At 46.4% G+C, this 14,693-nt stretch overlaps 2 protein-coding genes across 2 annotated transcripts in view; both read right to left on the bottom strand.

The window, feature by feature from the left end:
- LOC115477839 (methyltransferase-like protein 25) overlaps positions 1-14,693 on the bottom strand; it is a 272,956-nt gene that overhangs the window by 218,508 nt on the left and 39,755 nt on the right. The gene's annotated exons all lie outside the window — the stretch shown is intronic.
- LOC115477842 (methyltransferase-like protein 25) lies at positions 4,874-14,561 on the bottom strand. Its single transcript, XM_030214945.1, has 2 exons — positions 14,309-14,561; positions 4,874-5,014 (listed from the first exon to the last, which is right to left on the bottom strand). Exons 1-2 carry the CDS (start codon positions 14,553-14,555, stop codon positions 4,941-4,943), a joined length of 321 nt encoding a protein of 106 aa, XP_030070805.1. The 5' UTR covers positions 14,556-14,561; the 3' UTR covers positions 4,874-4,940.

Raw genomic sequence — 14,693 nt, 5'->3', positions numbered from 1 at the left:
AAACACCTTCCGTGTCTCTTCCAGAGTTAAGAAACACCCTTCGTGTCTCTCTTACAATCACTCTTCCCACTCTTCCGACAAGTGCGCCTTGTTTCGCCACTATCTGGCTGCTTCAGGAAAATTTCATAACTGGGATCCTCCTGTGGACCTCGAAAAAACCGGACCTGTTCACAGTTTAAATACTCAAAATGGCGCAAAGGAGCAGATCGCTACCCGGAAATAAAAACCCTGCCGCGTAGCAGCTACAGAATCTGACATATAGGAGAAAGTGATGCTACTCAAAGATGGAGAAAGCACCCTTGAATGAACAACAAACAAAGGGTAAGAGAACAGTAAAGCTAATTGTTTAAAAGGCAAAAACTGATAATAGATAAACCAAGTCTTGTAAATAAATTAAATCTAACTGCCTTCTGAGAAAAAGTGTCTACAACCCTGAAAAATACATCAACAATGTAAATATTCTCTCTTACCGGTGACAGGAAAGTTACTTACCTAAACAGAGGTTCTCTGGGCGATGATCAGAAGCAAACACAAGTGCTAGAGGTTATTACCGCCATACTAGCACCTGCGTTTGCTACCGCCCCATGATCAAAGAACCCTGTGGGCGTGAAACAACACGCTCGTGGTCTCTGACCGCAACTAGCTTGTAAATGCATGCTAAACAGAGCTCTTAGAGCAAGCAGCATGCAAATGCATGCGAAACATTTTCACCCCCAATAATCAGCGAGCAGCGTGCCAAACACTGGCGTGTGTTTGAAGCAACCTACGCCAACTTGGAGCTGGTGTTAGGGTTTGCAGACCATTGGGGAGGAATGGTAAGCCCTGTCCAGCATGCATTTACATGCTAACAGGCCCACCGTTCCTCCCAATACAGTAATCCTGCAGGAGCAGGAACCTTGACCCCCCCTACCCAAGTCAGCGACACGAGGGCTGGAGGTCCGGCAGATATCCAGTTCCCCCGACACAAATTCACGGGAGGCTGGAGATCTCTCCATCCCCCTGTGAACTTGTGTCGGGGGGGGGGGGGGGGGGATTGGGGAGTCCACTGGCTTGAGGTGGGGGTTCGGTGGGGGCACTAGGCCACCAGGGCCTTGCTGTTTGGGGTCTGGTGGTCCTACAGACCTCCAGCCCCTGTGTTTGACAGGTCTCAGCTTTTAACAACACAGACCTGTCAAACAAATGTGGGAGGATTGTGCCTGAAATCCTCCCGCACTTTATTCTATGATCAGAGATAATAGAACACATAAATTTGCATGCGTGCAAGTCCCGCACTGTTCCAGCGCTATTTTTAGAGTGCTGTTTGGAAAAACGTGGGGCTTTCGTGGGCAGAAAGGTAACTCAGCTGCACAACAGTGATGTCATTTGACAACTCAGAGATTGGACTTGCTCCCGTGATTTCACCCTTGAGTCAACACTTAGTGTTACAGCTACAGGTACCTTCAGATGAAAAGGGGATGGTGAGAGGATTTGTGTGGCTGTCGCACTGTATATACGAACCAAACACAAACTAATTGTGTTTAAGTGGAACTGGAAGATCATTTGACGAGCTGGCCTAGTGGCGGGAGAGGACTCGGGGTTAGAGTGTAAAAGTATGTAATACAACATATTCTGGCTGATGTTTATTGTATGAGTTCAACACATGCTTATGGAGGAGTAGCCTAGTGGTTAGTGCAGTGGACTTTGACCCTGGGGAACTGAGTTCGATTCCCACTGCAGCTCCTTGTGACTCTGGGCAAGTCACTTAACCCTCCATTGTCCCAGGTACAAAATAAGTACCTGTATATATGTAAACCGCTTTGAATGTAGTTGCAAAATACCACAGAAAGGCGGTATATCAAGTCCCATTTCCCTTTCCCTTATTTGTGAATGCTTAAGTTTGATGTTGGATAAAATTAATTTTTAAAAATACATGATTTTATATTTTATTCCTTAAAACACTGGTTTTCAAGCTGCTACTTGTGGATATCCTTAAAAAAAATCAGACTGCTCAAGACAGATATTATCCTTTACAGTGCACTCAAAGTCTGTTAAATTAATATTTAACAAGTAGACCTGCATGCTAATTAAACCATACAACTGGGAGAAGGAAATGCTACTTTATCACTCTTTTACCCAATAAACCATCTACATGAGCTCAAGATACCCGTTTTGAGCATTACTGCCAGTTCACACATGTTGCATATTCGATCAGCAGTACCATCTTGTGGGCAATTCATGCAATACTTTAAATCTATTCTTACATAATGGGAAATTAAAATAAGCTGCTCTCCTGCAATTGCCCTGAATCTCAGGGAACAATTCACACTGAAAAGAGTGCCACAGAAAATCTAACGTACAGTACAGTGGATTTTGTTGGCTCACTTGGGTTATAAATATAAAAGAAGGTATCTCAAAGCACCAACCCACACCCTTTCTCCACACTCCCCTCCGATATAAATTATTAGAACTCTTTCACTCAAGAGACTCAGCTGGTGAAGTGCACGGCAAGCAGTTTACAGAATTCCTAAACCGCCAGCTCAAAAGTAACTTAATATTTCAGGGTGGGAAAAATTCCAAGATATTCAACAGAGTAGTTATTAAATTTCTGCTTTAGATACTTAGTTGTGGCAGCTGGAGATATGTAGGCCAGCTGTGGTGGCTCTTCTGGATACCACAGATGTGGTTAACACAGCAGACTGCTGCTACAGAGAACAGCAAGTTAAAGCTTAGGTTCCATGTGCTGAAGTGGCTGGCATTATATTTACAAAGAACTTACCATGCTGTGGTGAAATATGATATTTTACTACAGCTTAATTTATTGACTCACTAACCTGCACTAACTCAGTACCGCAAATTAGTATCTACCAGGGTAGATGGATAATGCAGCTTGCTTTAAACTTTACAAACCGTTACTCATGGGAAATTAGTACCAAATTTGAGCTGGCATTTTAACTCCCTCAGAGCACTGAGCCACTACCACACAGTCCAAGGCACCTGGGTTTCATCTTAAGGGGGGGGGGGGGCACAGGTAAATTAACTGTATGTGGAACCCCCACTCCCGAAAATAGTTCTAGGGTCCTATTTGGGAGGGAATAGCTCTTCATGGGAGGGGGTTATTGTGCAGGGGTTGACGTTTTTCAGGAGATCAAAGTTGGGGGCATCTCTATTCAGGAGGGAGGGAACAGCTCCATTGGAAATTAGGGGTCTTTTAAGGTCCCTTTAAGGTGCTGTTCTGCAGCAGTAAACTACGGCTTAGAGGCTTGATGCTCACAAGAGACATGAGGAACACAGTTTGTGAGGTTTATCGCCAAGCTGCGTTTCTTTACGTACCATGAGAGATACCACAGGTTGGTTGGTGACTCCCAAAGTAAATTAATCTGCAGTAAAAGGCCACCTTTTACCCCACCTTAGATTAACGTTCACCAACATGTATACCACTTAGCAGAAAAAACTTACATTGGAGAATAAAAATATAGGTATTTTCTTCTCCAAGTACCCAAATCAGTCTCAAGAATTTTAGTTCTAGCCAATGAGTGTTGTGTGTTGAGCAGGGGTGGGGGTACATTTTGAGCCCAAGATTTTTCAAAATCACTTATCGCTTCCAAGCTGGAAACCACAGGTCTTATCAATTCTGGTCAAAATTGCATAGAAGAAGTTTGTTTCCCTCTAGTGGGCCGATGCTCAGATGTAACACTGGAACCAGAGGCGATTAGCGCCAGAATTAGTGAGCGAAGAATGCTCAGAGAGCTCTAACATAGACCATGTTGTCACGTCTGTGGTCGTGACCCCTCTCAGGCTCACCTTATTTCTGGCAGTCAGCTTCTGAGCTGGCTTCTGTCTGTTCTTCCTGAGTTGGTTCTGTCTCTGTGTGCTGGCTGCTTCCAGCATGGCTCTGATTGCTCCACTATACTGCACCTGTGTGTGTTAAGCCTCTCTGTGCTTCAGTATGCTTTCTGCCTGTGTTTTGGTTTGTGTTCCTCTTGCCCTCTGGTGGCCAGACCTGGTGGCTGCATTGGATAGTCTGTGTGCTGTTTCCCGTTCCAGACTTCAGCCCAGCCCAGTCCGGATCTTCCGGCCTGCCAGACTTGCTTCGCTTGTTTGAGCCTGGACAGCACTCGTAGCTGCCTGGTGATTGCTGCAGCTAAATCTCAGCTGCTGCTGGGCTTATTAGCCATTTGGAAACTCTCTGCTTTGCCTTTGCATCGTCTAAGGTCCCTGGTATGTTGGGGTGCTGGTGCACTTCTGCCTAGTCCAGTTTATAGTCGGTAATTCTTGCCTGATTCTAGTTTAGTATTAGTGTAGCTTCTTGTACTATATTGTTTGTTTCCCAGTCTTGTTTCTTGTTTGTATGTCTTTGTCTAGTTCTAGGTTGTCTGTGTTTCTTGTTCAGCGGCTGCCTGGCAGCTTTCAGTTCTGTCTCTTGTCTACCAGTGTTTGTTCCCTGTTTCAGTGGCTGCTTGCAGCTTTCAGTTCTGTCCCTTGTCTGAGAGTCCTAGTCTAGTATTCTGCCTAGCCTCCCGGTGAGTTCTAATCCCTGTGTGTATCCTGCTGGTATCCAGTTCTGGCCCTGTCCAGTAAGTCCTGCCGGCCACCTGCACTCAGGGGCTCAACTCCTGAGGAACAGTGGTCAAGTGCAGGTGGAGTCTAGCTGGCCCTATCAGAGTTCTGCCTTATCCCTGTGTGGGGTGGTTTTGCCTGCCACTGCCGCTCCTCGGCAGTGGCCCAAGGGCTCACGATCCTAGTTCCTGTTTTTGGAAAACGTGACACATGTGCGTGCCAAAGATTAGCACAAATAGCAAGGAAATATAGCCAAACGGATGTTAATGAGGTCATCTCCTGTTCCCTCCCAATTCTCAGTGAACAGCGCAAAAAATAAATCCGCCCTTACCGTTGAAAACCTATTGCCAGTTCAGAGCAGGCATCAAGGATGATTGAAGAGAGGATTTCTCATGATTCTCTCTTTAAAATCTGCTGGTTTTTATTTCATTTTGGAAGCAGAAGACAGCCCGTGCTGGTAGGAAGAGTCGGAGAAAATCTGAAAGTGAAAGCACACATGGGCATCTGTTTCCGGAGCTTAAATATAAGTAAAATAAAAACATGAAAAGCTTATATTTAAAAGGCACAGAAAACAGGCACTAATGTGCACTTCACTTTTGGGTTTAATGGCACATGCACACAAAATCATCTGCGCCAAGCACGTCCCCTCCCCCTTTAGCATAGTAACATAGTAGATGACGGCAGAAAAAGACCTGCACGGTCCATCCAGTCTGCCCAGCAAGTTAAACTCATATGTGCTACTTTTTGTGTATACCTTACCTTGATTTGTATCTGCCATTTTTAGGGCACAGAACGTAGAAGTCTTGCCCAGCACTAGCCCCGCCTCCCCCCACCGGCTCTGCCACCCAATCTCGGCTAAGCTTCTGAGGATCCCCTTGGTTTTGCTTTTACAGCACACATATAATTTGAATACTATTTCCTTTGAGCACTGGTGAGCTAGTTTTCTGTGCTGTTCTGGTGGTATGGGCTACGTGCTGTTGGCTCTCAGCATCAGCCCATAGGTGTTTGGGATGAAGTTTAGCCCATCTGCTCCAAAGCTGAGCCTGCTGATTCTACTACTACTATTTAGCATTTCTATAGCGCTACAAGGCATATGCAGCGCTGCACAAACATAGAAGAAAGACAGTCCCTGCTCAAAGAGCTTACAATCTAATAGACAAAAAATAAATAAAGTAAGCAAATCAAATCAATTAATGTGAACGGGAAGGAAGAGAGGAGGGTAGGTGGAGGCGAGTGGTTACGAGTCAAAAGCAATGTTAAAGAGGTGGGCTTTCAGTCTAGATTTAAAGGTGGCCAAGTACTACTCATTTGTCTCCCATGGCACCTCTTGCCTCACCAGAAGCTCTCTCCTTCACTGTGACAGCACTATTAATGCTACCCAGCAGTGTTCCATAAAGAAAGGCATCTGATGCTTCTCCTGAGTGAAAGCAGAGGATAATGGCTACATCTTTTGAGTGTGGAGCAGCACAACTACAGGGGCTGCCGTGGACGTCACCCATCAGTGAGAACAAGCAGCCTGCTTGTCCTCGGAGAAATTCTCTCTCAGCATAGTTTTCCTAAGGGGACTGCCATGGAAGCCACCTGACCCAGGCCCAACTGTGAAACAACAACAAAAAAAGACAGTTGGGACTCAAAAGGAGGATCCCAGAGTTTGCAAGGAAAACCCCAGTCTTACGTTTCCTTACAGTTAAGAAAGGTAGTAAAAAAATTGTGCATGTCTGAACATTCTAGACAAAATAAATTAAGCCAACATCATCTAGGCTTATCCAATTCCAGGAGGGAGACTTCTTCTTGGTCAGTACTGGTTTTTAATTTACATCCCAAAGCAGTATGATATTTGTAGTCTCTATATCTATCCATTGAAACCAGTACTATAGGTCCCAGTGCTCAAGGCACACCTAACCTGTCAGGTTTCTAAGATACCCACAACGGATATGCACGATATGGTTTGCATATTCTGCTGATGAGGTTTCGCTGAGGCGGCGGACCCCAGCAGTGGAATGCAGCACCTGAGGTGATCACGAGTGAAGTTATAGGACTGTTTAGTCTCCTGACGACGCATATTTGATGAAACACTCCGTTGTGTAGAGACTAATGCAGCTCATTTTGGATTGTGAACAGACCGGAGATGCGAAGGCAGTAGAACGAGAGGACATGAAATGAGACTGAAGGGGGGCAGACTCAAGAAAAACGTCAGGAAGTATTTTTTCACGGAGAGAGTAGTGGATGCTTGGAATGCCCTCCCGCTGGAGGTGGTGGAAACGAAAACGGTAACGGAATTCAAACATGCGTGGGATAAACATAAAGGAATCCTGCTCAGAAGGAATGGATCCTAAGGAGCTTAGACGAGATTGAGTGGCAAAGCCGGTGGCGGGAGACGGAGATGGTGCTGGACAGACTTATACGGTCTGTGCCAGAGAAGATGGTGGGAGGCGGGACTGGTGGTTTGGAGGTGGGGATAGTGCTGGGCAGACTTATACGGTCTGTGCCAGAACTGGTGGTGGGAGGCGGGGATAGTGCTGGGCAGACTTATACGGTCTGTGCCCGGAAAAGGACAGGTACAAATCAAGGTAAGGTATACACAAAAAGTAGCACATGTGAGTTTATCTTGTTGGGCAGACTGGATGGACCCTGCAGGTCTTTTTCTGCCGTCATCTACTATGTTACTATGTTTCCAGCACGAGGCCTCCCTTGCCTCATCAAGTGATATTGTGAGTTTCAACAGTACTATCACAAATCGAGTTAAGTTCTTTTTGGCAGTTGAACCAAGACAAAATCTAACGGTGAGAAATGTGCCAACTTGTTTTCAGGATGGACATTTGTGAACTACTAGTCACCTAGAGAAACTTTTAAGTGCTAGGTCGTCAATGAGACCTTTTACTTTGAGCTGACTTTATATGCAACATTGATATGTTTATTATCATCTCATAAGGCAGGACTAACTCTAGTAGCAACACCAATCAAACTGGATTTTAATGTTACAAGTCTCAAGAAAGTTTGTAATAACGTTTATTAAAGTATTTGATACGAATAAAAGATTATATTCAATGATTATTAATAACACAATGCATATCCATTGTGGATATCCTGAAAATCTGACTGGCTGGGTGTGCCCAGAGGACAGGGTTGGAAACACTGCCATAATACAAAAGGATAAGGTTGATAGAAATCTAAGGCCGGCTCAAAGGTTTACCTGCTGAAACTGTGTCATGCATACCGTGTTTCCCCGAAAATAAGACACTGTCTTATATTAATTTTTGCCCCCAAAAATGCGCTAGGTCTTATTTTCAGGGCTGTCTTATTTTTTGGGGAAACATCGGGGTTGGATCGGGGTTGGCCCGCCCGCCCTCCGTCGCTCCCAGAACTTAAACGCCTCCTTTCACCTTCGCAGCAAGCGGCAGCAGGGCAGGCCACTCCTTCTTTCCGTGTCTCGCCCTCGCCTGACGTAACGTCCGCGAGGGTGCGGCACGGAAGGAAGGAAAGGTCTGCCCTGCTGCTGCTTGCTGCGAAGGTGAAAGGAGGCGTTTAAGGTTAGTTCCGGGAGCGACGGAGGGTGGGTGGAGGGGGGGCCCGGCGACCTCGGGTGGGGGGGGGGGGGGGGGGGCCTTGTCCGGCCCTCGGCGGCCCTGCTTTCAAACAAAAATTTGCTAGGTCTTACTTTCGGGGGGGGCCTTATATCTACCATTTCAGGAAAACCTCTACCAGATCTTATTTTCAGGGGCTGTCTTATTTTTTGGGGAAACATCGGGGTTGGATCGGGGGTTGGCCCGCCCGCCCTCCGTCGCTCCCGGAAGTTAAACGCCTCCTTTCACCTTCGCAGCAGCAGGGCAGGCCACTCCTTCCTTCCGTGTCTCGCCCTCGCCTGACGTAACGTCCGCGAGGGTGCGGCACGGAAGGAAGGAGAGGTCTGCCCTGCTGCTGCTTGCTGCGAAGGTGAAAGGAGGCGTTTAAGGTTAGTTCCGGGAGCGACGGAGGGTGGGTGGAGGGGGGGCGGCCTTGTCCGGCTCTCGGCGGCCCTGCTTTCAAACAAAAATTTGCTAGGTCTTACTTTCGGGGGAGGCCTTATATCTACCATTTCAGGAAAACCTCTACTAGGTCTTATTTTCGGGGGATGTCTTACTTTCGGGGAAACAGGGTAGGTCGGCTAAATATCAACAAGATCTCCACAGTCCACGAACTACAGATGCCCTCTCCACATTATTGTAACTCCCAACAAAATATAAATTGTAAGCCACTAATGACCCAAAATTTGTTTTTGGATAATAGTGGGATACAAGAATGCATAAATAAATAACGACATTACATAATCTTTGTACCATCATCTTTTTAAAATCTGCAGTGGAATCACATCCCATCCTGCGACTATGATTTGTCTTCTGCAGAGTTGCCCAGTTACCAAGTTCCAGGAGGGATATACTGTTGGGCCAGTGCGGATTTTAAAACTACACCCCAAAGCGGTGCAATATTATTTGTATGTCCCAATTCTACCTGTTGAAATTAGTGCTGCAGATCAAACTGCACCAGGACAGGGTTGTCAGAGCTCCAGACTTGGCCTAAAATCTCCCTCCTGGAATTGGGTAACTTGGGAAACTGCTTCTCAACTGAGGAAGAAAAGTTTAATTCCCGACAACTAATGGAGAAAAGTATTATATCAGTACTTCTCAACTCTCTCCTGGACACACACCAAGCCAGTTAGGTTTGGAGTAGAGGAGTAGCCTAGTGGTTAGTGCAGTGGACTTTGATCCTGGGGAACTGGGTTCAATTCCCACTGCAGCTCCTTGTGACTCCGGGCAAGTCACTTAACCCTCCATTGCCCCTAGTACAAAATAAGTACCTGAATATATGTAAACCGCTTTGAATGTAGTTGCAAAAACCTCAGAAAGGCGGTATATCAAGTCCTATTTCAAGACCTCATATGAATATGTATAAGATAAATTTATATATACTGTACATATATTGTAAGCAAATCTATATCACGCATATACAAAGTGGTAATCCCAAAAGCCTGACTGGCTAGATGTGCCTCCAGAAGAGAGTTGAGAAGCACTGCATTATACTAGTCAAATAAAATGTATAATTGATACGTTTTTTTAGGTGGGGGGGGGTGTTATTTTTATTTATTAATCTTTATTCCCAAGTAGGCTAAAGAGGTCCTACAATACTTTACTGTTCATTGTCTAAGACATCGTGTCCGTCCTAATCATCTAATAGTCCCTACTACCAGGGGAATAGCCAGCCAATGCATTCCTTCCTTCTCCTGGCAATGTTTCCTTTAAGGAGTGGCCTGATGTGTGCAATTTGTTTTTCATGTTTTAAAAACAAAATTTTTGAGCACCAGTATTAGCAATGCATTTCTTCATATAGCACAAAAATATATATATATTTTTTGCGAGCACCCATGTAAAAACTGTGAGCGAGGCTCCTAAAATGTATGAGCAATCGCTCACGCACTTCACTTAGATTGAACATTGTCCCCCGGCAACACAAAAAATAATACTTTTCCTGGCAGGGATGTTGAAGCCTCACTAGCCAAACATCATCCTCACACTGCTAATGTACAGAAGAAGTTGGTGGTTTGGAGTGGCCTAATGGCTAGTGCAGCGGGCTTTGATCCTGGCAACATGGGTTTCATTCCCACTGTAGCTCCTTGTGATCTTGGGTAAGTCACTTAACTGTCCATTGCCCCAGGTACAAAAACTTACATTGTGAGCCTTCTAGGGACAGAGAAAGTATCTGTATATAATAACACTGGTAAAAGTGGCCCGTTTCAGAGAGCAATGAAACGGGCGCTAGCGAGGTTTTGTTGTTTTAGCGATGTTCGTGGGGGGGGGGGGGTGAGTGAAATAATGACACCGTGTGGTCCCGTATCCTTGCATTATTGCGGTTCCTTGATCGGTGCTTCGTGCGTGTGTAAGGTATTGGTGCGTGTCGTTCGGTAGCGTAGCATTGTGGGTGCTGTTTGATTGGTCCTCCGTGGCTCCGCCCTCGACGTCATGACGTTTTACGCGAGGGCGGGGCAGACAGTCATGGTTCCACTGCGATCTACACCATGACGGAAGTTGGAGTTGGAAAATGTTGCTTCATTAGAACGTTGGGGTTGTGAATTATGTCCGGAAGGGGCGTGGCTGAAGGCGTGTCTACTGAGTGAGGGTGAGTGTTGGTGACAGCCTAGGAGGGTGAGTGGTCCTGACAGCCTACCCTAGGAACAGTAGATTCAGTGCTTCACTGAACGTTGGAGGTGAGAATTATTTATATAGACATACAGCATTGCATACATCTAGTAGTGCTATAGAAATGATTAGTGGTAGTAGTAGCCTCCAGCCATCAGGACTCCACAAGCATGCTCAGCTCTTGATTGAACTAAGCATGAGCAAAGGGTTGCAAAATGGGTGGCTAAAGCCAAGCCACTTTCTTCTGTACTGCAGCAGCATGAAGAGGAGGAGGGGAGCAGTGGATTTATTTGGCTGGTAGGGCTTCGGCATCCCCCACCAGCCATTTAACTGAAGCTGCACATTTGGAGGCAACCCGAGTTCAAGGGGGGGGGCACAGCCCCTCCCCAGGCCTCCTGGCTAAGTCACTGCCTACTACTATTACTAGTAATTTTTATAGTGCTTCTAGTGCTCCCACTGAAAGAACGAACTGCGTTCAAAATGTGCACCCTGGTCCACAAAATCGTTCACGGTAAGGCCCTGATCTATATGTCAGACCTCATAGATCTACCAACCAGGAATACAAAAAGATCAGCACGCACATTCTTGAATCTCCACTACCCCGGCTGCAAAGGACTAAAATATAAATCAACATATGCATCCAGCTTCTCCTACATAAGCGTGCAACTGTGGAACGCACTACCAAATGCCATAAAAACAATGCATGATCTAACAATCTTCCGAAAACTACTGAAAACCAACCTGTTCAAAAAGGTGCATCACAACAATCCATCCTAAATACTAGCCAACTAAACTCTACCTGAACAAGACAAAACCGAACTCTCTACACTATTAACCTACGTTATCACATATGAACACTACGCATTACGCACTACCACTTTATTTCTCACGCCAGAAATGAACTTTCTATAGTTGATTGTTTAAAATACTCTATAATCTACTCTATCATTTAGGAACTTCAATGTAACACCACTTTGTAATCTACTCTACCATTTATGCACTCTAATGCAATACCACTCTGTATTTCTTAATCCAGAAATGGTGATCGCCATTACAGCATAATGTAAGCCACATTGCGCCTGCAAATAGTGGGAAAATGTGGGATACAAATGCAACAAATATATGCAGCTTTGTACACTAAATACATATGATCAGTCTCTATCTGGTTGTGAAGATATAGCCATACCTGTTTATTGTGGATATTTACATGCACTGCCTCCACTGTATACAAATATACCTCATGCATATTCACTGTGGATATTCTAAAATGCAGACAGGTGCTCTAAGGAATGGGTTGATAAACCCTACTGGTAGATGTAGTACCACTGCATTTTTTCTTGCAAAATAGGTGCAGGTACTCAAATGCCAGGCCACCCTTCAGGGGTGGGGTGATCACTGAGGGACCCACCCCACAATAGCCAGGCCCCCTGCAACCAGTCACAGAACCTATGACAAGGCAGAATTGGTGTGTAGACCCTGATCTCTTTCATTAAAACTTGGGGATCATGAGTCAATTTTAGCAGACAATGGAAAAGGTGCTGGTACTCAGTACCATTTATTTGCTGCATTTGTATCCCACATTTTCCCACCTCTTTGCAGGCTCAATGTGGCTTACATTATGCCGCAATGGCGATCACCATTAAAGGAATGAGAAGTACAGAGTATTATTACAATTAAGGTATATAAAATATCAAGTAAATTAGACGTAAATAAATAATTCATCAGGTATATGAGATCAAGGATAAAGTATAATGTTCAATAATAACAATGTGATTAAAGTAACCAAATTAAAGAGATCAATGTTGGCTAGTTCTGGTACAGTTTTGATGATAAGTCTCTTATGAAGGACTCTTTTTATAAGTCTCTTTGAACAGGTTAGTCTTCAGTAACTTCTGGAAGGCTGTCATTTACATGCATTTACACATGCATTTTACAACACGCTCCATTTTATGCAATAGAATCTCATGACACCATAGACTTATACGGTCTGTGCCAGAGCCGGTGGTGGGAGGCAGGGATAGTGCTGGGCGGACTTATACGGTCTGTGCCAGAGCTGGTGGTGGGAGGCGGGACTGGTAGTTGGGAGGCGGGGATAGTGCTGGGCAGACTTATAGGGTCTGTGCCAGAGCTGGTGGTTGGGAGGCGGGGATAGGGCTGGCCAGACTTATAAGGTCTGTGCCCTGAAGAGGACACAACAAATAAAAAAGTAGCACATATGAATTTATCTTCTTGGGCAGACTGGATGGACCGTGCAGGTCTTTTTCTGCCGTCATCTACTATGATACTCCCTCAAAAAAGCCCTGAATATACCTCATGCATATTCACTGTGGATATTCTGAAATGCAGACGGGTGCTCTAAGGAATGGGTTGATAAACCCTACTGGTAGATGTAGTACCACTGCATTTTTTTTCTAGCAAAATAGGTGCAGGCACTCAAATGCCAGGCCACCCTTCAGGTGTGGGGTGATCACTGAGGGACCCACCCCACCACAATAGCCAGGCCCCCCCTCCAACCAGTCACAGAATCTATGACAAGGCAGAATTGGCGTGTGTAGAGCCAGAGCTCTTTCATTAAAACTTGGGGTCCATAGGACAATTGTAGCAGACATAGTAACATAGTAAATGACGGCAGAAAAAGACCTGCACGGTCCATCCAGTCTGCCCAACAAGACAAACTCATATGTGCTACTTTTTGTGTATACCCTACTTTGATTTGTACCTGTCCTCTTCAGGGCACAGACCGTATAAGTCTGCCCAGCACTATCCCCGCCTTCCAACCACCAGCCCCACCTCCCACCACCGGTTCTGGCATAGACCGTATAAGTCTGCCCAGCACTATCCCCGCCTTCCAACCACCAGCCCCACCTCCCACCACCGGTTCTGGCATAGACCGTATAAGTCTGCCCAGCACTATCCCCGCCTCCCAACCACCAGCCCCACCTCCCACCACCGGTTCTGGCATAGACCGTATAAGTCTGCCCAGCACTATCCCCGCCTCCCAACCACCAGCCCCACCTCCCACCACCGGTTCTGGCATAGACCGTATAAGTCTGCCCAGCACTATCCCCGCCTCCCAACCACCAGTCCCGCTTCCCACCACCGGTTCTGGCATAGACCGTATAAGTCTGCCCAGCACTATCCCCGCCTCCCAACCACCAGCCCCGCCTCCCACCACCGGGTCTGGCACAGACCGTATAAGTCCGCCCAGCACCATCCCTGCCTCCTGCCACCGGCTCTGCCACCCAATCTCGGCTAAGCACCTGAGGATCCATTCCTTCTGAACAGGATTCCTTTATGTTTATCCCACGCGTGTTTGAATTCTGTTACCGTTTTCATTTCCACCACCTCCCGTGGGAGGGCATTCCAAGCATCCATGACTCTTTCCGTGAAAAAAATACTTCCTGACATTTTTCTTGAGTCTGAAGGTGCCGGTACTCAGTTCCCCCAAGTACCCCCTCAAAAAAAATAAAAAAGCCCCGTGTAGTACTAATTGTAAATGACAACAGACCGGTGTAGAAACACTACAATGCAGCTGAAGGTAAATGGAAGAGCCGGGAGGGTTGTGCTTCCGTCGGGGCCCGGTCACTCACTCACTCACTCACCCCAGGGTCTGGTCTGGCGGCTCCCGCGTGGCTTCAGGGCAGTCAGCAGCACAGAGTCCGGGGAGACCGCGGCCCCCACCAGCTGCTGCCACACGTCTCGCGCGTAAAAGTCCACCGTGTGCGCGCGGGACAGCCTTAGAGCTCGGGCCAGGAAGCGGCACAGAGCGCGCAGCCGGGGCACCAGTTCCCGCCGGTCCACCACCACGGTGGGTAACGAGAAGAGAGGCGACCGCTCACCGGCGGCCATGATTAAAAAAAATAAATAAAAAAATAAAAAGAATCACCTGAAGAGAGAGAGCGTCATCTGATGACGTCACCACGCGTGTGTGGGTGTGTCCTGGGAGAAACAGCCCTGTCTGTCCCTGACCAATGGAGTACCGAGCGC

Source organism: Microcaecilia unicolor, chromosome 9 (genome assembly GCF_901765095.1).
Source record: "Microcaecilia unicolor chromosome 9, aMicUni1.1, whole genome shotgun sequence".
NCBI classification, from domain to species: Eukaryota; Metazoa; Chordata; class Amphibia; order Gymnophiona; family Siphonopidae; genus Microcaecilia; species Microcaecilia unicolor.
This window is presented reverse-complemented; position numbering and strand designations above follow the sequence as displayed.

Bases quoted from the DNA above. Each gene is read 5' to 3' on its own strand.
- LOC115477842 (XM_030214945.1), bottom strand. From the start codon at position 14,555: ATGGCCGCCGGTGAGCGGTCGCCTCTCTTCTCGTTACCCACCGTGGTG. The intron at 5,015-14,308 runs GTGAGTGAGTGA...TTTCACTTTCAG, and splicing joins CCGCCAGACCAGACCCTGGG to ATTTTCTCCGACTCTTCCTA.